This window comes from Silene latifolia, chromosome 2 (genome assembly GCF_048544455.1).
Source record: "Silene latifolia isolate original U9 population chromosome 2, ASM4854445v1, whole genome shotgun sequence".
NCBI lineage: Eukaryota > Viridiplantae > Streptophyta > Magnoliopsida > Caryophyllales > Caryophyllaceae > Silene > Silene latifolia.
Window position 1 is genome coordinate 48,063,636 of NC_133527.1, and position 21,509 is coordinate 48,085,144.

A 21,509-nucleotide genomic window follows, 5' to 3' on the forward strand; every position below is an offset into this window, starting at 1 on the left:
CTCGATCGAGTATCGCTACATACTCGATCGAGTAGCACTGTTACAGGAGGTTTTTGAAAAATTAAAATGTTCAATTGTTTTATAATTGCAAGTTTAATGTTTAATGTGGCTATTAGTGCGTAGTTACACCTTTGAACCATTAATTTTATATGTTGGAAGTCAAGTTTCGGTTTTATATACATCTTGATAACGATTAGTGAAGTGGTGACGGTTTCTTGTTGTTTTAACATTACAATATGTCATTTTTACCATTTATTCATTGAAGTTACATTTCGTCATACGCTGTGCGTGCAATGTTAACGTGCTTTATCGTTGGTGACTAGTTGTCCCGGAGAGTTATGTATGATTTATAATTTAACGAGTTAGGCTTAGCGAGTAATGTCTACAATAAATAATATGCTTTAACCCATGTCATGAATTAGATAATAAGTAATATGCGTTGAAATTGGGTAGTGAACTACGGGAACGAAGTTCCTTTTTAGAGGGGAAGAGTAATGTCGCGAAATAAAAAGGCTATTTTTGAATAATGTTTTGCTTGTTTATAATGTTGTTGGTATTATGTTTTGCTTTAATTACAAAAAATTTCTGAAGTATAACGGATTACTTTAGTTCTTTAAAGTGAATGTGGTTGTATGTTTCAAGAGACGGTCATGAAGAAATAGTTATAGTGCGATGAATTGTATGTGAATCACGTTGCCAAGTAACATGGTGGCATTAGTTGTACCACATGAAAGTTAATATGAGACATGTTGTAGATTGATAGTTTGATAGTTGTTACTGCATGTTGGGTGATCGTGGGTGGTGATTCGCATTGCGAGTTTGATGTTTTATATATATATATATAGAATAACGGTTGACGGTGGTAACGCTTGCATGACAGTAGTAAGAATCGATATGTATAAATGTGGACGGTGATGATGATGACGTGGGGGGGGGATGGTATTTCCAAGGAGTTATGGTTTGAGCGGAAAGAGTGGTGAGGTCGTGTTGTTCTCGTGCCGCGAGCGGGAGATAGGTGAGTTGAACTTCGGGGACGAAGTTCTTTTTAAGGGGGGAAGACTGTAATACCCGCCCTTTTAGGGACCCTTTGACCAGCGTTGACTGACCAGGGAGCGGGAGTAGTCTTAGAAAAGTGTGCCAAAACCATCTTGGGTTGCGTGTTAAGAGTGGTACTCGATAGAGTAGAGGCTACTCGATCGAGTAGCTAGGTTACTCGATCGAGTAGGGGGCCACTCGATCGAGTATGTTGGGTACTCGATCGAGTACCTGGTTTTCAGCGAGGGTTTTATATCGCGTTTTGTTAAATCCGCAAATCACTTCCACCACTTTCCTTCTATCCTTCAGTCGCCTCTTTCCCTCCCCTTCACCTCAAAACCTCCATGGAAGCCTTTTTGAAGATCCTTGAACCTTAGGAGGGTGTCACTGGTGTCGGGTAGCGGTCTCTTGCTGAGTTTTCTCCCTAATAGGTATGTCATAATCATCATCCGTGTCCTTGTTCTTTAGTTAGGGTTTGCCTGTTAGTAATAGACGATGCTATTCTGGTTGTAGGCGTTGCTTGGTCGCTGGACATGTTATCTGTCGGCATGGATTGGTTGCGGTGGCTTAAAGGTAGGTTCGCCTACTCAGTTTCTGTAGATGGTCTAGCGTGTCAGTTGGTTGATGTGTTGTGTTTGTTTGTTTGATATAGTAATTGTACTGTGATTATGGTTGTGATCGTTGTCTATGGTTCGCGAGGCGTGGCCTCGGCTGAGTGGGGTCACTTGCGGGAGTGGCTTCACGCCCTAGTTTCGCCTTCTGTGGAACCCGTCACAGAAGGGATGTGCACATTAATGGACAGGGTTATCGCTCGGTATGATGAGCGGGGATTTGGTGGGTGCGGCTGCGGTCCCCCACCGGGCAGGATCGGTCCAAAGGACGATCGTGTGATGAGATTGGTTGGATTGTCGTGACTGTGTGTGTGAGATTGATACCATCGTATTGTGCTGTTGGTGGTAGCTGTTATTGCTGTGTCTTGTCTCAGTACTGACCTTGTGTGGTTGTTTGTTTGTTATGTGTCTGCCGTGATCCCTTATGGTGAGCAGTCGGTCTTAGCAGGTGTTGATGTTGTGGATAGCTGGAGTCCGAGCAGGGATGAGTCCTCACGAGATATGGCGGTCATAGTGAATAGTCTTTGAGTTGTACCTTTATATTGTATTTTGGTTTAAATCGCTTGTAATATATCTTAATAGTTCTTTTATCGACGTTTGAATATTGCTATCCTCGGGCAACCGAGATGGTAACGCCCTTATATCCTAAGGAAGGCCTAGTTAAGGCTCCTTTGAATATGGGGGTGTTACATAAATACTCTGTCAGTAGTAGAGATTGAGAATATGACATTATGGTAAACCTAATATTGCTGCCTTAGCTCATTGAGCCATATTCGTTCATCATGGAAAGAACGAACATATCTCATGAAAAGTAATGTAAGACTCATATATGTTGAAATTCGATATGAGAAAGGGAAAAATTATTTATGAGTTGAATTTTTTATATTCATAATATGGCCTGGAGTTCATAGTATTTACAAATATTAAAACTATGACCAGAAGTTCATAGTGTTTACATATACTGAATTATGACTTGAGGTTCATAAAATTTACAGATATTAAAACTGTGGGCTAAAATTCACAATGCAACTGTGTAAGTATCGATACAAATTATGACATAGAGTCTCTAATTCTACCATTAGCAAGCATTCAAACTAGTACTATCTCTATGTGGTAAGATGGTATGCTATCGTTATTTTTTTCTAACTTCATAATCTTTTCCTGTATATAGAACATGACAATTGGATGGTAACTTTCATTATTTATTGTAGTACTCTTGTTATGTTTCTCTTATTTTATTATAGTTACGTGAAAATCATGCTATGTCAACGTTTTAGCCTTACGTTTTATTTGTTATGTTACACGCATGATACATTTTTCTAGTGTAAACTCTTAAAAAAAATGCGGTGTATTTATACTTTATACATGTGTATTATTTTGAGCATGCATGTACGTTTTCATTATCATGGTTAATTAATGCATAAATCAGAACAATCTAACTTTTATTTGGCTGCAGGAGTCGTCATCAATTATTCTCCAATCCTTAAAATTTTCGTTCACATACTTAGTCAGTAGCATATGCATGCATGACCTATCTTGAATTTATAAATACTGATTTACAGTGATACAAGTAGATTATTTATATGATGGTATGAATTATAATTTAGTGGCTTGATTGATCATAGTTACTAACATATGCATTTTTTTATGGCTCATCGTAAATTCATACTTGGATAATTATTAATGTCGATTATATATATATTTACGAAATTATAATTAATCATCTTATCATATATTTATATAAGAAAATACTCAAAGAGTACTATAGCCATGTTCCCTGAAGGAACATTGATGATTCTTGCCTACATATACGAGACACATGTTGTGTCCTATGTCACATCATTTATCTGACCAGATAGATTATTAAAGATTGCCATGAGTTGTTGGCAACTAAGAAACTTAACATGAAATGATCTAGATGTGACAATTAAGGCCATCCGGGTTCTTATTATACCCATTTTAATAAACCTGAAGTTTATCCTAAGGAAACATAAGTGCTGAAAACTCTCTCGTGTAAATTTATTAAAGGCAAGACATCATACGGAGATTGAGTGTATATATATATTTGATATTGGAGATCACAGTTTGATTATTATATGGAATCGTTTAGTCTCCTAATTGGGCATTGTGATTCAGCACATTAAAAATCCAACTGCATTATATTGTTATTATATAAAAAATGCCAATATAAATTCTCATCGGTGATATGAGAAATTAAGTCCTAAGGTGGTTATGGTTTTTACCACCTTATGGGGAGAATGATAAGGAAATGTTGGTAAAAACAAACAGGTATATTATCCCCAACTGAACCAGAAGTTTAGTAATTTGTTTTCAATATGAAATACATCAAGTAGAGGTTCATGGAATTAGAAATGATGGTATTTATTTGGTTATGAAGATGTATTATGATACCACTTTGTCACCTTATCAAAATGTGATATGTTCATACATCGAAATCTATGATTTAATTATAGACAGTTTAGCCCTATATGTGGCATAACGAGCTATACATTAGTCATAGAAAATATATGTAATAAAAATTAGATTCTTGCCAATTTGAACAATAAATCACACGTGAAATATAGTGTGAGAGTCATATCGGTTCACATATTTTAAGTAATAAGAAAATGGCAACTTTGGGCAGTTAGTACTCCTATATATGGAGTAAAGAAATTTGGATGTCTCGGAAGTGACATAAATATCTGAATGATAATAGATGGCCTATATAGAAAAGGAATTGTACCAAATATATTCAGATATCATTGATCAGTACTGACAATATCACGAGATATTGAAATTATATCGATATGTTTAAGGAACCGATATGCATTTGCGCGCGAAATATAATGGACTAGATAATGAGGATCTTATAATTATGTCCAATTTTGATTGTCGACATATAATCTATGATTATAAACGAGCTCATGGACTAAATGTCCAACTATTGACCTCAAGTCAATTGAAGTTATGAATATTGGAAAATGAAACTGTACAGTTTGCATTATCGAGTCATCATCATGTGCGTTTAGAGATTAAGTTAATCCTTTGCATGTTAATTAGTTTTATTTTATATAAATTATTGCATTGTTATATAACTGTTGTTTAGAATTAGTTTTATATCATATGTATGAACATGTTTATAATATTATTGTTTTATAGATAAATATTTAAAAAAGGAGAAATGTTATCTTACGAGATACTCCAACGAGGATAACTCCCTATAGGAGCCTCTTGAGTTTTGGGAACTCATGATTATATATGAATCTCTACGACACGATTGAAATGTTATCATGATTATTTCCAAAATGGAATATTTAAATTCATGTAGAGTTACTTGAAGGAAATTATTATTGTCTCAACCTGAAGTTTGAGCATATGAGAATAATGATTTAAATGAGCTTCACAAACATGTGAAAGTAGTTTATGGTCTAGAAGTACCATAACGATTGGAAAATAATGTAGTCAAAGTCTATAATGAGAATGTCAATTCATACATATGTGGTTTAGCAAAGAAAAACGCTTAAAGGTATTGGATTATTTATTCAATAATTATCGGATTGATTCTTCTTAAGATAAGGAGTTAAGGAATGATGGTTACACTCTTTTTCCCTCTGACTAGATTTTTTGTCCCAATGGGTTTTTCCTAACAAGGTTTTTAACGAGGTAGCACAGTAAGCGCATTGATACGCTATGATTATTAAGATGAGTTATTCTTAACATATAATGTTATGTCATCTATCAAGAAGTTCCCTATCACTATTGTGGAAATATTATTTGAAGGGTACCCTTATTTGAAATGATGATCTAAAAGTCATCACAAGTGACTACACCCAGATTGTAAGAATTAAAGAAATATGAAGATTGAAATTATCAAGGATTTGAAGATATCAAGTTTATCAACTACGATTGATTTTATTCAACGATCGAGAAGTTACGTACGTCAAAGCATGGTTCATTTCAAGATTTATCAAGTTATGTAACCATCAGGGGGAGTTGACAAGTGTTGTACTCTTTTTCTTTATCCATGGTTTTGTCCCACTGGGTTTTCCATGGAAAGGTTTTAACGAGGCAACTATTATCACGTGTGTTTGAAGATTATTGTACTCTTTTCCTTTCTAGCATTTTTCTCAGAGGGTTTTTCTAGTAAGGTTTTTAACGAGGCATGTTCTTCAGTAGTGGACATCCAAAGAGGAGTGTTATGAAATATTATTATTATATGGATGTCCATATCTTATAGGATTATAGAATATATTATCTTATGGAAACTCTAGCATTGTATGTGTATATATACCTCTCATAATGGAATAAGAATACAGTTTTATCTCTTTTATATTCTCTCTAACTTCTCTCTACAATTCTCTCCTCTCTTTATTTCACAACAGCATCATAATTTTTTGTTAGATTGATATCAAACAATTCTTTATGTAAAAAATAGTTGTGATATTAAAAATATTATATAGTATCTTTTTCATAATCTTGCAAGATCATATAATATACTTTTCAAAAATATTATAGATATATATAGATACGTATAAAATATATTTAAATCAGTCTGTAATGAAAATCCATAATTTCATGTACAACTTTTTGTTGGTGCTAATTCCATGTACAACTTTACAAGGCTTATTTGATAAGAATCCATTCAAAGTGGGGTTGCAACTAAATTCCTAACTAGATACAATCGAGAATAATGTTAGATAAGCATATATTATCGCTATAGTATACATGCGCTTCTCGTAACTAAAGTAGTTGCATTATTATTGCTCTAATGCTCTTGTATCCATATTCATGGAATAAGAATATTATTACGATAGTTCTATCAAACTAGCTAGCCTATATTAAGACCATATACTTCTTAAGCTAGTTTATTAAATCAAACAACTTCGCCTAACAAAAAACCTTGGTGCATACTTTTAAGCCCTTGATTCACTTAAAAAGCCCAACAATAATGGCACCTCCCCCGATTGCGCAAGTAGGTATGGAAGCTTTCATGATGTTGGAGCAGTTTGATGCTCAACGAGGCCGAAAATCGAGAATTTGGTACCAAAATGTCAATCGTCAGCCTCGCGAAAACAATGGGTATTATCGCCCACAAGAGCGAAGCATGGATAGTGAACAAGCTGCTCGCGTGTTTGGTGGGTTCATGATTTGTGAACACTATGCACGCAAGAAATCACCATATGATAAGGCTTAGTAATACTTTGCTTTATAAATGTAATATTGGTACGGTATGTAACCTTTTTATATATTATACAGTTAAAAAGGGTATCTAGCTAATATCATAGTACTGCATATACTATGTTGTATGTAGGACTAGTGTATATGTGCTAGTTTCATGTATTAATGGTACTAGTTTTATATCATGCTACGTATGTAGACTGTAGTTGCATGTGGTTGCCCTAGTACTAATGTACTAAGTGGTACTAGTTTTATTTTATAAGTGTCATGTACTCCGTAATTGTCTTCGGTGTGTAGGCTATCTATAGTACTCCTTCTATTCTACATAAGTATTCCATTGTCCATTTTCGTCTATTCACAATAATATCCCATTGTCTATTTTTGGTAAACTTTTATACTTATTTTAATCACTTCAACCCCACAACAATATCTCACCTCAACCCAAAACAATACTTATTTTAACCACTTCACTCACAATAATACCTCACAATACCTTCTCTCTCTCTCCAATTATCTCGTCCCACCACAAGACTTTACATTATTTAACTCCTTTCCTTAATTCTCGTGTCATCCACACAATGGGACACTTATCTAGAATAGAAGGGAGTATTTTTTTTCTTTTTGGCAGCTGTAAAAAAAATAATTATATGCTCATAGCCCTCTTACCTAAGCTATGAGCTCGTTTATTAAGAATATTAGGTACAAAACTAAAACATAAACACTGAAAGGAAGGAAGCAAAGTAGCAATATCTCCAAGCACCCCCTTAGCAAGATGATGTTCTTGTTCAATCCATACAATCTGGTAGAGTACCTGTAGACAGTCAGACGAAATGTTCAAATGTATCCTATTACAAACAGCTTTATTCAAGAACTTTCCTGATATCAAGAGCTTTAGCTTAGCTCGCCGATTCAGCCTTGAATTTGCTTCCTCCCTCAAACAAAATACTTCATTCATTACTATAAGCAACCCAACCGGCAGAAGTCTCCAAATTATCAAACCAACTAGCGTCGACCTTATTGCAAATTATAGGGCATGATGATTCTTTACCGATGAGATATAAAGGAATATAATTTCTAATCTTATACCTAAGATCTTCCTTTGGACATAACTCATCCAGCCTCTCCCCTTTTGAATCAACGTTATAGCTGATTTGCTTCAGAAGCATAGTAAGATGACTGTGAAACTAACTTGAAAAACACATTCGAAAGTAGTCTTGCACCTCTAAAAACTATATTATTTCGTAGCACCCATATATTCCATATAATAGCCAGAAACTAAACAATTCTATTATCAACATCATCCATTTTTCCAAGATAGCCAATCCAACCTATGATCCAATCACCAATTCTACAATACGAATTATTCAACGTATTAATACCCATAGACGATCCATTCCAAACCCTAGAAATTATATGACAGTCCCTAAACAAATGATCATAAGTTTCTACCTACCTATAGTCTTCCTTGCAAAATTGACGAAACGGGTTCACACTAATATTTCTTCTCATGAATTCATAACCCACCAGAAGCGTACCTGTAATAATTTTCCATACCAAAACCCTCCATACATGCGGTCCGGGGAGGCGATGCCACAACCTAGAGTTGCGGAAATTTTTACCTATGGCATTGAAAATACCAGTACTAGTATGTTTCCAGTAAAGACAATCCTTATCTTGTGAGAAACATACAAGTATGACCAAAATTTTAATAGCCCATTCCTCAGTAAAAATATCCCTAATATAGTTTTGATTCCATAACCCGTTCTCATGACAAAATAACCTACAAATTCTTCAAATGGTTATTCGGAGAACTAATTAAATAATCCTCAGGAAAAGGAATTTCACCATTAACCCAGGGAGAAGTCCAAATGTTTAGATCCGAATTTATCTCTGACTTTTATCGAGTATTTTTCCTAATTAAGATTATTCAATGGTAAATACTTCTAGTTCTCCAAGACCAGTTACACCTCTTGTTAATCAAGGGACCGTCCTTCCATCTTTTTCCACCTATAATTTTATCAGCCAAAAAAAGATTCACTCTTCACCACTAATTCCATGCATTTTTAGTCAGTATTACCTGCTTTAGGCACTCAATATTCCTAATACATTTTTAGTGAGCATTACCTAGTTTTGTTAAGGGATTTTAAGGGGATTTGCTAGAGTCTAATGTAATTTTGGAGAGTAATTCTTTTGTCTCTCATATGTTCTTAAGGTAAGATAATTTCTTGGTTTCTTTAGTGTCCTTGACTGAATATTGAACATAAAGGACTTGAATCACGGAATATGGACCAAAAAAGTTACCGTAGGACTAGGAAGTCTAGATGTTTTCGCTCCTATTACTGGATGAATAACAAGGTTTTAATACAGTGTCGAGACTGGAAATTAGTCTTATATGATCCCAATACACAGGAATTTAAGGATCTTGGATTTGAAGCAGAGAGATGGTGTGAAGGATTTTTTGCTTACATGGAAAGCCTTGTTTCGATTAAGAATAGAAACGAGTCCAAGGATGATGATAAGGAAGCGGAAGCAGACATTAGCCAAGTTTAAGCTTTTGTTTTTCTCCAATGCGTTCTAGCTCAGTGGTTGTAATTGAAGAAATGTGCAATGAATTGTAGTTGTGTACTTGTGTGTGCTCTGTAGCTCAAAGGTTCTAGTAGGAACATATATGCAAGACCAATAATGAATCCTAGGTAAGCAAAAGCTAACCAAAGAGTAGCTATGAGAGAGAATCTTGAGAGAGAAAAACTCTCAAAATTCTTAGAAAATCAGATCTGGAATTTTATTCCATTTCTTCCAGCCCTTTATGTCTCCTCTCTTTTCCCTATCTTCATAAATCATAACCATACTTTTTCTTTCTCCTTTCACATGGTTGTTAACTTGTGATGATTGGTAATCTTTTTTAGTCCTTTTTATTGAATATTTTCAGTTTTCTTTCTTGATTTATTTCTTCTTATAAATGACTAGACTTTGATTTACTCTCCATTTTAGCCTAGGAGAGTTTATCATAGTCATATGTCTTGATTAAAGAAGGATAAATTCAAGAATTTAAGAACAATATTTCATTTTGTTGATGATAGAAATGTGGTTGGAATTTTTTTTGGATTTTTCTGAAATCTGAAAATCTTTTTTCTAAATCTGAAATTTTTCATTATAGTGTTTTTTTTTCAGCACAACGCCAACTAGTCCCCTTCTTCATCTTGGAAACCTACTTGTTATTGGGGAACAAACTCTGCCTTTGATCCCGTCATCAGGTTCTTTGGGGTTCAGCCATGCTAGTTATCTTCTGCTCGCTTGTCTTTCCAGCTTCTTTCCGAGTTTGGTGATGAGTTTGTGGTCTGTGAGTTTTGCGGTGTCAGTATTTTTTTTAGTTTATCATTTTTTTATTCTTTGTTAGGGCTTTGGATTGACTCTCTTCTTGTTTGAGAGCTTTTTTTTTGCCCTTTTATTATGTTTGTTACTTGTGTCTTGAAAAATCATTGTTTTTCTTGCACTTTCCTCACATCCGAAAGGGTGTTATAGGTTGATTTCTATCAATCTAGTTTCCTTACCTTATCAAAAAAAATAAAAAAAAAAAATAATAAATCTTAGGTACTGTTTGACCTTATTTATGTAAAATAGATTTTCCTTTTTAGAATGAGCTACTTTCGGGAAAAGGTTTGGTTGTTTGACCATACTTTTGTAAAGTGATTTCTTATAAAATTTACTCCCTCCGTCCCGGTCATTTGTTGTCATTTTCCATTTTGGGGTGTCTCGGTCATTTGTTGTTCTTTCTATTTTAAGATTAAATTTGATGAGTAATTTGATCATTCACACTCAATTTATTCCACTTGTCATTTAGTCATTGGCCCCTCCCCTTTTCTTGGTCTTTGTGCCAAAACCAAAGGACAACAAATGACCGGGGGGAGTATATGTTTAGCCTTACTACTCTCATCCAACTTTTTTTTTTTATTTTGCTTTCTCCATTAACCATGTTATTTGTAGATTCATCATTTGAATAAAAATAAACGTTTAAAAAATTTATTTAATCACTCGACAATTATACTAAGACTATATAATTACGCTTCAATTTATAATTTTACACACCCTTGTCAAACTTAAATTATGCCAACAAATATTGTGAGAGGGTAGAAGCAAAATCAAAATTACTTATAATTTTACACATCTTGGTACTTTGACGATGTATATGAGAGGATAGAAGCAAATATTGTACATAGAAGAGAAAAAGTGTAGGAACAAAATATATAAGAAGGAATGGATTCATAAAATAAAAAAAAGTAATGATTTTTGGCACTTTATGTGAAAAGTAGGAGTACAAGTAGAAAATACCTACTTCTACTTTTTAGGGTCAATAATCAGAATCTAACTTTTAAAAAGTAGTTTAAAAACTTCATAATTTAGGGTGTTTGACCTAACTATTACTTTTTCAGTTACAAAAACATTTCTAAAACTTGACCAAACAGTACCTTAGTTAGTTATAATCCGAACTCATAAGAGTTATACTTTGAATAAACCTTTTAAATTTAATTTTGGGGTTTTTTTTTATCAAAATAGCAAGTGACCCCCTAAACGTTTGCTCTTATGAGCAAATTGTAAAGGCACTACCCCCAAAACTTAGAAATTGTCTCAATTTTTATTTTCAATCGATTCTTAGACTATGTTCATCAATAACATTGGTAAATTGGGTGTTATGAATATAAAAGTAATATTTTCACCTTTTTGCTACTATTCCACCTCAATAACATTCACTTTTAATTTTTCTACTCTAATAACAATTTTCTCGTGACACTCAATTTTTATTATTTAATATAGATCCCTTAATAGATTACCCTATAATCAAGTGACATGTGGTGAGGAGAGAGGCAACATAATGTTGCAACACCATATTGTAGAATAACCCAATATTATGATTTTTTTTCATCAAGCATTATTTTATTATTACTTTTTGATGATTTTTTTTTTGTCTTCTTATAATAAATGTTATTGATGAACATAGTTTTATAATTGCTCAATTCCCTATTTCAGCATGTTGTGTAGCTGAAGATCCATGTTTTGATTGTGAAATCCACCACCTACTCACATCCATTTACATTAGTTTTTGTACAAAAATTTGAGAAGTGACTTGGAGGCGATGGCAAGTACCAATTTAGAACAAACCCGTGTGCGAACCAAATAAATCAAATGAAAGCGGATTACAAAGCCATGCCCATTGCCCACTAGTCGACTTGTCAATCTGTTTTAGTTAATGATCACTTCAAAACAGCCTATCGAATAGCTTGTGTAGTACACAAGTCCGAATCCCCCTTACCGCGCCTCAGTTTGAGGGAAAGCCCATTCTGTAAGCATTGGCGTAGTGACAATGATATTAAAACAAAGCCATTGTACAACGTAAGTCGTCTATATTTCACGCAACTGCAAAAATACGTAAGTACTAAGGCTCTGTTTGGTAAAAACTAACTGAAAAGGTAATAAAACTCGAAAAGGTAATAAAATCGAAAGGCTAATCAAACTCGAAAAGGTAATCGATAAGGTAAAATTTGAAAATTAGAAATCGATAAGGTAGGCGATTATATAAAAAGATGTTTGGCAAACTAATCGAAAAAGCTAACTCGATTTTGATGAAATGACGTAAAAAGATATGATAATAATTTAATAATATAAATTTAAGGGGTAAAAAAGGAAAATCAAATCAAATCGCAGTGACTGAAATCTCAAATGCTACTCTATGTAGCATTTCATTTCAGGTACCTTATTTGGTTAAATAAGCTACTTGCCAAACGCTTACAGAAAAATAAGGTGCCTGAATTTTGGTCAAATAAGCTACTTTGACCAAATCACAGGTCTCGCCAAACGGAGCCTAAATACTTTCACAGTTTAAATGTTTCATCTCATATCTAACAAAGAGGCTCCTAAATGAATCTTGCATCCACAATTTCCAAAATCTGTGGTGACAATTATCAGGAAGCTAACTCACTCTCATTGGCAACTATACACAAACACACAAGTAGTTCACCAACCACACCAGACTATATGCGGTAGACGAGGACTCATAATCATATTAGGCATCCAACTCTATCCCCTTCATCCAAGTCCGAAAATGTGGCTCCAAGAAAGAAAATTCCGGTTATAATCTACACACAGTAAGAGGATCATTACTAAGGAGTATAAATAAATAGACCAAAAGTGGAAAACTAGAAACAGGTGCAATACCTATTGAAATTCTAACGAAGCTCAGCATGGTAGTCATAATCATCTTCCTCGTCACTGAAAACAGTACTATAAAATACATATGGATTCTCAATCATCTCTCCCAGGGAAAGACGCCCATCTTTATCCGTGTCTGCCTGGAAAACAAGGAAGATCACTTAAGATACAGTTTAACAGAAAGCGGAAAAACATCACTGAAATCACTTGCTTGCTAAAGGTACTAAAATTCTACTGTAATACTTTGTATGTTCACGTTTAGCACTTAACTTGCGACACAGTGAACAACTGAACAAAAATAGTTTGGCAAAATACGAGTAAAATTTCTACAACTTGTACAACTACAATATCCAACCATTTACAAAGGCAGCCATGTAGCAGCATAATTGACATTTTGCACTGTTTCCAGTTACCCATATACTCATTGTTCCCTCAAATTGTTGAAGTTTCCTTTCGAAACGACAATTTATCCATACTTATACACATGAGGCAGGAAATCCAACACTCGCCCTCCACCACATAACATATCTAAAAAGAAAATACAAACTATTGACAGAGAGACTAAAATAGAAGCATGCCGGAGCAGAAGGAGCATCGGTAACTGAAAATAAAAAAAATGATACTTAAGCTCGCTAAAAACCAAGTGCATCAATGGAGTACAATCTTTGTGAAGAGAATTTTTAACCAGAAACTACTGTATATTACTCCTATGTGGCAACTGGTAAGAGAAGTTTAGTAGTTTACTACTGTATTGCCATCATGTAATCTCCTCCCTCCCTCTAGGTCGAGATCTGGATAAAATGTACCCGCCCCATATGATTAGTTTTTTTTTCTTTTTAACTTGGTTTAACCACAATAAATTTGTGTATTGATTTTAAATCCATAATAATTTAAGATTTTAATTTAAATTTCAACATGAAATTAATAAAGAACTTTATGAAATAGAAATAATAATATTAACTATTTTAATAATAATTGATGAGTGACCGGTATGAAAAGGTAACGATGCAAAACTCGTTCTTGTCATACTACTCATGGTGGATACATATTTGAATAATTGATACATATACCCACTCCACCACTCACTAATGGTGATGCACCTATTTTACGACGTGTACCCCTACACATGTACCCGCCAAGCAAAACTGAAGCCCACATTTGTCCCGCAACCCATGATGGGTACGAGTTTCTTAAACCATATTCGCCCCAATAGGTTGAGATGTAAGATTTCTCAAACACGCCCTCCTCAACATGTAGAGATCTAAACCATATCCACACCATTTGATGTTAACTTTATTTTTATTTTTCAACTTAGCATAACTACTGTATAATTTTTTGTATGATTTGATTTTAATTTACACCCTTTTAAGATTTTAATTGAACTTTCAACATGAAATTCATAAATAACTTTATAAAAAGAAACAATATCATTTAAATATTTAAATAATTGACGGGTGGACAGGTATAAAGCAGCACATTGCAAAATACATTCTCGTCCTACTACTCATTTTAATTGAACTTTCAACATGAAATTCATAAATAACTTTATAAAAAGAAACAATATCATTTAAATATTTAAATAATTGACTGGTGGACAGGTATAAAGCAGGCACATTGCAAAATACATTCTCGTCCTACTACTCATTATAAGTATATATAATCCGTGCAAAATAAACTCGTAGACTTATAAGAAATTTATAACCCATGCAAAATTATAAACTTAGATACTAATATCCAATTCGAAAAAAAGTTGCATCGGATATTAAAATCGGAATTTTTCAGATATCTGATCCGGTATGAATATTTGTTCTTATAATTTCAGATATTCTTTTCAAAATTAAACGTTTTTGTCATTTTTCTTTCAGAAATGGTTGTTTGAGGTTGTTTAATGATTAAAAAAAGCCAGTAATTACTCGACCCAATATAAAAGTCAAAACCTACTTTCGTGTCCATTTTCAACCCTAAGCTTTCAGTGTGCCATTGTGATTCTTTACTGTAACCCTTATCTCTCCATCACCATTCACCATAACCCATAATATCAATTACCTATGACTCCTTTACTGCCACTAACCTCCTTCCATACCACCACCCCTCACCTCATGCTTTTCTCCTCACCCTATATTTAAATGTCGTTGTCCCTCATTGTGTCTAGTCGTTGTAGTTCACCACATGGGAGTAGACGTCATGCATGATTGCATTTCCGTCCCCCTTATTCATGGTGGTCTTCAGGCTACCCTCTTTCTTTTTTTCCATTTGGACCATTTCTAAAAGTAAATAAATAAATACCTCACTTTTACATTCTTACAAACCATTACGTGTAATTTTTGAAGAGCTTCAAAGTTCTCTATATTTTTTTTTTTTCAAAGGTTTCTTCTTTTTCCCATATTTCCCACTTCTCATGCTTTTTTTAAAAAAAATGTATGCAAATATACGGAGTATGGTCTTTTTTATTTAAAATGGAACAAAAAAAGTGAGATCATGTCGTGCGTCAACAAAAGACACCCTGGTCCTTATTGGTTCGACATAACCCACCAACTTGTTTGACAGATCTACATGCTAAATAGATCATGTTGTGCGTCAACAAAAGACAGAAATGCAATCTGCAAAGCCCATTCAGAGATACAGCCACAAGACCAGAACATAACAGATTACATTAGAGTGTTCATAATTACATACGAAACAGAACTTTCGAACATAAGAAGATAGCAGAAATAGTCAACAGAATACCTGAGATAAAATGTAATCTGCTTGTTGTTTAGCATAGTAGCGTTCAGGAGGATGGAGTTTATCAATAATAGGTAACAACTCTATACTCGTCAACAACCTGCGTGCAACCAACACTGCTATGTTACACCATAAATAACAATTAAGGCATCAGACAGTCTTCGCACCCCCAGGCCCCATCCAAGAAAAGTACTCTCTTCATCTTGATCAATAGTTATCACTTACTTTTAGCAAGAAGACTAATTTAAAAAGCAAACCCACACTGTCACAAGTTGAGCCATTTCGTTCAAGTTTCTGGCGTCATTTCTCAACTCCCTCATCAATGGTATACCATCAACAGTGGAACAACATTTTGAAAATTTATTCAGGCCCTCCACCATGACACCACTGTACTTCTTCCGCTTATTTTCTCTTTTCCCTCAACCTTTTAGTTATATCATTCATTAAATCTACCTCTCAATCTATCTTCTTGGCATCATAAGTTGGTCGGATGATGTTGGGATCAAATTTCGGTGACTGGTGTGAGAGAGGCAAGTTTTGACGACATGAAGGATGCTGATGTTTGCGGTTGGTGGTTCAAAGTAGGCAGCGGGTAGGCCTCGGGTTGGGCTTTTTCGGGAATGGATGGGTATTGGTTATCGGATTAGGGTTATCGGATTGGGTGGGAGTCGCAATGAGAATTGAGTGCTTGGATGATGGTTGGGTGGAAGGTGGGTTTTGGGGTAGGAGTGTAGCACGCATTGTTTTATTTGTCTTTGGTTCAGAGGTAGGAATTACTGTGAGGGGTATGATTGTCATTTACATATTGTCCTGCATGTAGAAACCTACCTAAAAAGTAGACTGGCCATGATTGATTGATACACCTTAAAATGGAAAGTGATAACTTTTGAGCAAGATGGAGGAAGTATATAACGAATATGTGGTGGCAAATCTGGCAATGCAAAACAAAATCAAATGAACAGAAATCCAAATTATTTTGACAATTACCCGTCACCATCTTTGTCGAGCTGATTAAACAATTTTTTAGCTGCAGAAGTATCGGTATCGTCTGAACTGTGCGAAGAATTATGACCTTCTTCCTCGTAGTTTCTCACCAAGTCAAAAAGACCGTGAAAAAATTCATTAAAGCTGACCGTGCCATCTTTATCTGTGTCCCTTTCCCTAAGGGTAGAATAAGGAGAAGAAGAATTGGTTACAAAAACATTAAAAAGCACAAGATATGAGCATGGCATGCATTCAAACAATCTAGAATCAATATTTACAATACACTAGTTACTTAAATGAAACTGTCTCAATGTCACGTTGACGCTGAGTTTTGAGGTTTTTTAGCATTTCTAATCAGATCTTAACAACCTGAATCCCAATGACACAATCCCTTCAAAGAAGAGCTCTTTTTAACAAGCCCAAAGAGCATGGAAACAAATAGACTACCAAAAACACAAGCACCAGCTAAATTAGTGAAACCAGGTAGCAATCCTTCTTCTAAACAAAGTGCATGGGCGCATTAAACTGCATTACTCTAAACTTCAGGTAAAAGGGTGATGAGATGTGCAGGATATGATCCCACCACAGAACTTCTGGTCCTACAAAAAGAGTAGCTCTAGCTAGCTCAAGAGCACTGGACATCTGATATGCTACTACAAATATCTCTCACTTCCATATTTACAAATATCTTTTACTTTCACCTTCACTTTCCTACAAAAGTGCTGAGGTTACCTACTTTGTTATAAATTTGTCACAACTCATATGTTCTACACTCTTCCAATTCAGAAATATCTTTCACTTTCATTTTTATACAAGAAATTAAGTACATGTATATATATATATATATATATATATATATACTAATACACGCGTTTTTATTCTCTGTTGCACTCGCACTCCAGGTGTGCGTTTATCTTGACTTTCCATTACATTTTCGCTCTCCCTTTTGTTTTTCATTTTCCCTCGTCTATTCGCATTTTGAGGTGTGCGTTCACCCATGGACGATTCTAAAGGATGATTCATGTCAGCCGATCCCAAATCATTTTGGGATTAAGGCTCTGATGTTGTTGTTGTTGTTGCACTCGCACTCCAGGTCTAAACAAACAAGAACACACAGTTACGGCAACTCCTAAATACATACTAAATTTTGACAAATATCTTTCACTCTCATTTTTATACAAGAAATTAAGTACATGTATATATTAATACATGTGTTTTTTTTTCTCTTTTGCACTCCTCAAAAAAAACCAAGAAGACACATGTACGGCTACTCCTAGACACATACTAAATTTCATATACTAAATTTCATATCAGTCGTGTGTATGAATATATAAGGTACTTTTGAATTAGAGGAACTATCTTTTGACTCAGCTTGTAGCCATACCATAAGACCTGGAATCTAAGCATCCTCCACATATTGGTGGTTACAAAATTCTAAAAAGCCTGGAATCCAAGCATCACTCACATAGTGGTGCTACCAACGGTGCGCACTCTCGTCCATACCCCTCTCGGCAACAACTTATGAACGGATATATAACTCATATAAGTGATCTCCATGTATAACTTGCTTGTCTGGTATTCCAACTTCCAAAAAAGAATTCTTTTCCGAAAATACTTGTCTATAAACAAGGAACCCTATAACTATAGTGATACGATACGATGAATTAATGGAAGGCTAGATTGGCATTGCTAGAATGGTGGCATCAAGGGATGATATCTCAAATTTGGAAAAATTCATCAACATACCGTATTTCCTCATTGCAAAGCCATTGAAGCAACTTTGGGTTGGTGGCATCAGCGGGGTGCAGAAAGCTATCAACAGAGTTGGACATTAGATATACGGAAAATGATGAATAAAATACAGTAGAAGACAATGAGCAAATGGCAGCAGAGCTTACTCATTGAACTCGGTGATATTAAGAAGACCATCTTGGTCGATGTCAGAAGCATTGAAATGTTCCACTTTCCACCAACCCAAATCATATCCAAAAGACCTATTATCTGCACATTCAATTCAATTCAATTCAATTCAATACAATTCAATTCAATTCAATTCAATTCATATACGAGTAGAATTCACGGGTAAATGTCGAAAATGTAGGTGAGTGAGAGACCTGCAGCAGCCGATTTGACCCAGGAAGGGGGATCATACTCAGAAAAGGAAACAAAACCATCCTTATTCTTATCATGAACATCAAATTCCCTACGACTGCGGTGCATCACCTCTTTCTCAGACTGCCTAACATGCCACTGAACAAGCTCCTTCTCGGAGACGAACCCATCAGCGGGGTCCACATCAATCTTAGGAAACAAAAGGGTAACCCTGCTAGTAACATTAAATTTCTCCTCATCATTAAGATAATCCTCGGCATCCATGAAATCCTCCCACTCAGGCTGCTGCTCATGCCCAGGAGCGTGGTCTCGAATGGCGGCATCAGCAGCAGCGCGGGCAATGCCAGCGATGTCCTTGTGGTGGTCCTCAATATACATACGCTCCCATTCTTTGTCTTCGCGGTTGCGTTGGATTTGAGCGACGACGGGATCGAAAGGGATTGGATCGTGGTGATCGGTGAAGGTGAAGTTAGATTTGACTTTGAGACGACGGTGGGAGTGTCCGTGACGGCGGATGCTGTGGTGCTGACGGTTGTTATTGTTGTTGTTGTTGTGGCGGGAGAGGAAGAATAAGAGGGTTACTCCGATTGTCAGGTATACAATTACTGACACTCTTCCCATTGCATCGGTTGTGAGTCTTGTGTTTCACTTGTTCAGTTGTTGAGTTTTACTGTTTATCTGGATTTGATTTGTATGATTTCATCAGCACAGATCTATCTAATTCCGGGGTCTTCTTTTCTCATTTAGGGGTCGTTTGGTTCAAAGTGTTGGAATGGATTGGAATGGAGTGTAAATCCATGGAGGTATGGAGTTAGATACCCATACTTATTTGTAGTTGTTTGGTTCAACTTTGGAATGGAGAAGAAAAACAATATAAGGTGGAATGGAGTTAGAAACTTGGGGGAAGATGTGGGTATGGGAATCCAAGGGGTTGCTTAATTTAGTTCAGTTTAACTCAGTTTCATTCGGTTCACTCCAACCCAACTTCACTTAGGGGCCGTTTGGTTCAAACAATTGGAATGAAATGGAATGGATTCTAATACCAATGAGGTATGGAGTTAGATTTTAGAACCCCATACTTTTTAATGCTTGTTTGGTTTGAGCTTGTAATGGATTCTAAATGTCATACATGTTGTTTGGTTCACATTTGGAATGGATTTCGAATCATTTTCTTTTCTTCATTATAGATAACTACTATTAATATTATTTAAAATTAAAATTAACTATAACAAAAGCAAAAATCCAAATTACTCCATAAAAATCCATTGAACATGTTCATATAATACAACAATAGCAAAAATATTCTAACACCAATCAAAATCCACATAAAATGTTCTATGAAAAATATGATAGTCTAAACATCACATGCATCAATTATTGCCATTTCGAGGCAAGTGTGGGTGAATGAGGTTAAAAATAAACTCCTTCTTCCATGCATCATCCGGACTCTGATAAAAGAGAGAGAGAGAGATCACTTGGACTAGACGCCAATTTTTGTGAAGCTAATAATGTTTCATACCTAGTCAACCCTAGCACGCCAAGTAGCTCATTTACCAAATTTTTCTTCTGATTTTCCAATTCTTGCTCACGAACTATAATAGCGTGTTCATGTTGTTGGGTGGTTGATAAAGCATTACCAATAGTAGACATATGAACATTCATTCCACTCATGAAATCAGATAAGTTTGAAGACATATCTTTGAAAGAAGTGGTCAAATCCACAACATCTGGCATCTTTCTCTTCTTTGTTTTTTGTTTCGTATTCTCCATCTGAATTTTCACCGTCTTTGCTTTCTTAGAAGTCGGCTCACTTGGACTAGATTGAGTAGGCCGATAAAGTGACTCATTATCATCAATAAGATTATCTTCGTCACTTTCATCCTTACTTAAGTCAATGGGCTCATTTTGTTGGTTCTCCACCGCTTTCAAAAAGTCTCGAGAATAATTTCCAAGCTCGATCAGGGCCATAAATAATTGCCAACTTATCAAAGTGTGGAAATGAAACGTTCCACAATTCATGGGCATTTTTATTTTGCTGCAACAATAATACAACACATTCTCGATCAAGTTGAGTTAAAAAAAAATCACCAATTAAGAAAGAGAAACGAAAAGAGAGAAAAAGTATTACCCTACAAAAATCATCATAAGATTGTCTTTCACACTTTATCATATGCTTCTCATCATCCCAGGAAAAGCCAGAAGTGCGAAACATCTCCGTTAGTGCATTATATTTATCCTTAAACCACTTTATCTTTGACTCAATATGAGGATTTGCTTTTAAACCTGATGGGGCATATTCTGCACCCGCTGACCACTCAACATATTGAGCAAGGTCAAAGATATCCACAGCAAGTCAACGGCTTAGACAGCCTAACCGACGAGGCCTGTCGGCCTGACAGATGGGTCCCCGGGGCAACCAACACCGGGGCACACATCCGCGAACTCATATCCAAGACCCCTCGGCGGTGAGTCAACAGGGCCCGCCGGCCTGCCATGGGTCCCTCGGCCGAGGGGTAGGTCAGTCTTTCCACCTGCTAGCCACTTGGCCACTTGGCCACTACGTGACAAAAGGTGAAAGTCTATAAATACTCCTCTACTCTCATTGAGTAAAGGATCCACATTTTAACCTAAGAATCACTATTCATCTGGTAATATTTTCCT

At 35.4% G+C, this 21,509-nt stretch overlaps 1 protein-coding gene across 1 annotated transcript; it reads right to left on the reverse strand.

The window, feature by feature from the left end:
* Positions 1–12,605: 12,605 nt before the first annotated feature.
* LOC141642706 (uncharacterized) lies at positions 12,606–19,694 on the reverse strand. Its single transcript, XM_074451579.1, has 7 exons — positions 18,851–19,694; positions 18,635–18,737; positions 18,483–18,548; positions 16,740–16,913; positions 15,756–15,852; positions 13,035–13,168; positions 12,606–12,955 (listed from the first exon to the last, which is right to left on the reverse strand). The coding sequence occupies exons 1-6, from the start codon at positions 19,467–19,469 to the stop codon at positions 13,046–13,048; spliced, it is 1,182 nt and encodes a 393-aa protein (XP_074307680.1). The 5' UTR covers positions 19,470–19,694; the 3' UTR covers positions 12,606–12,955; positions 13,035–13,045.
* Between the last annotated feature and the right edge of the window lie 1,815 nt (positions 19,695–21,509).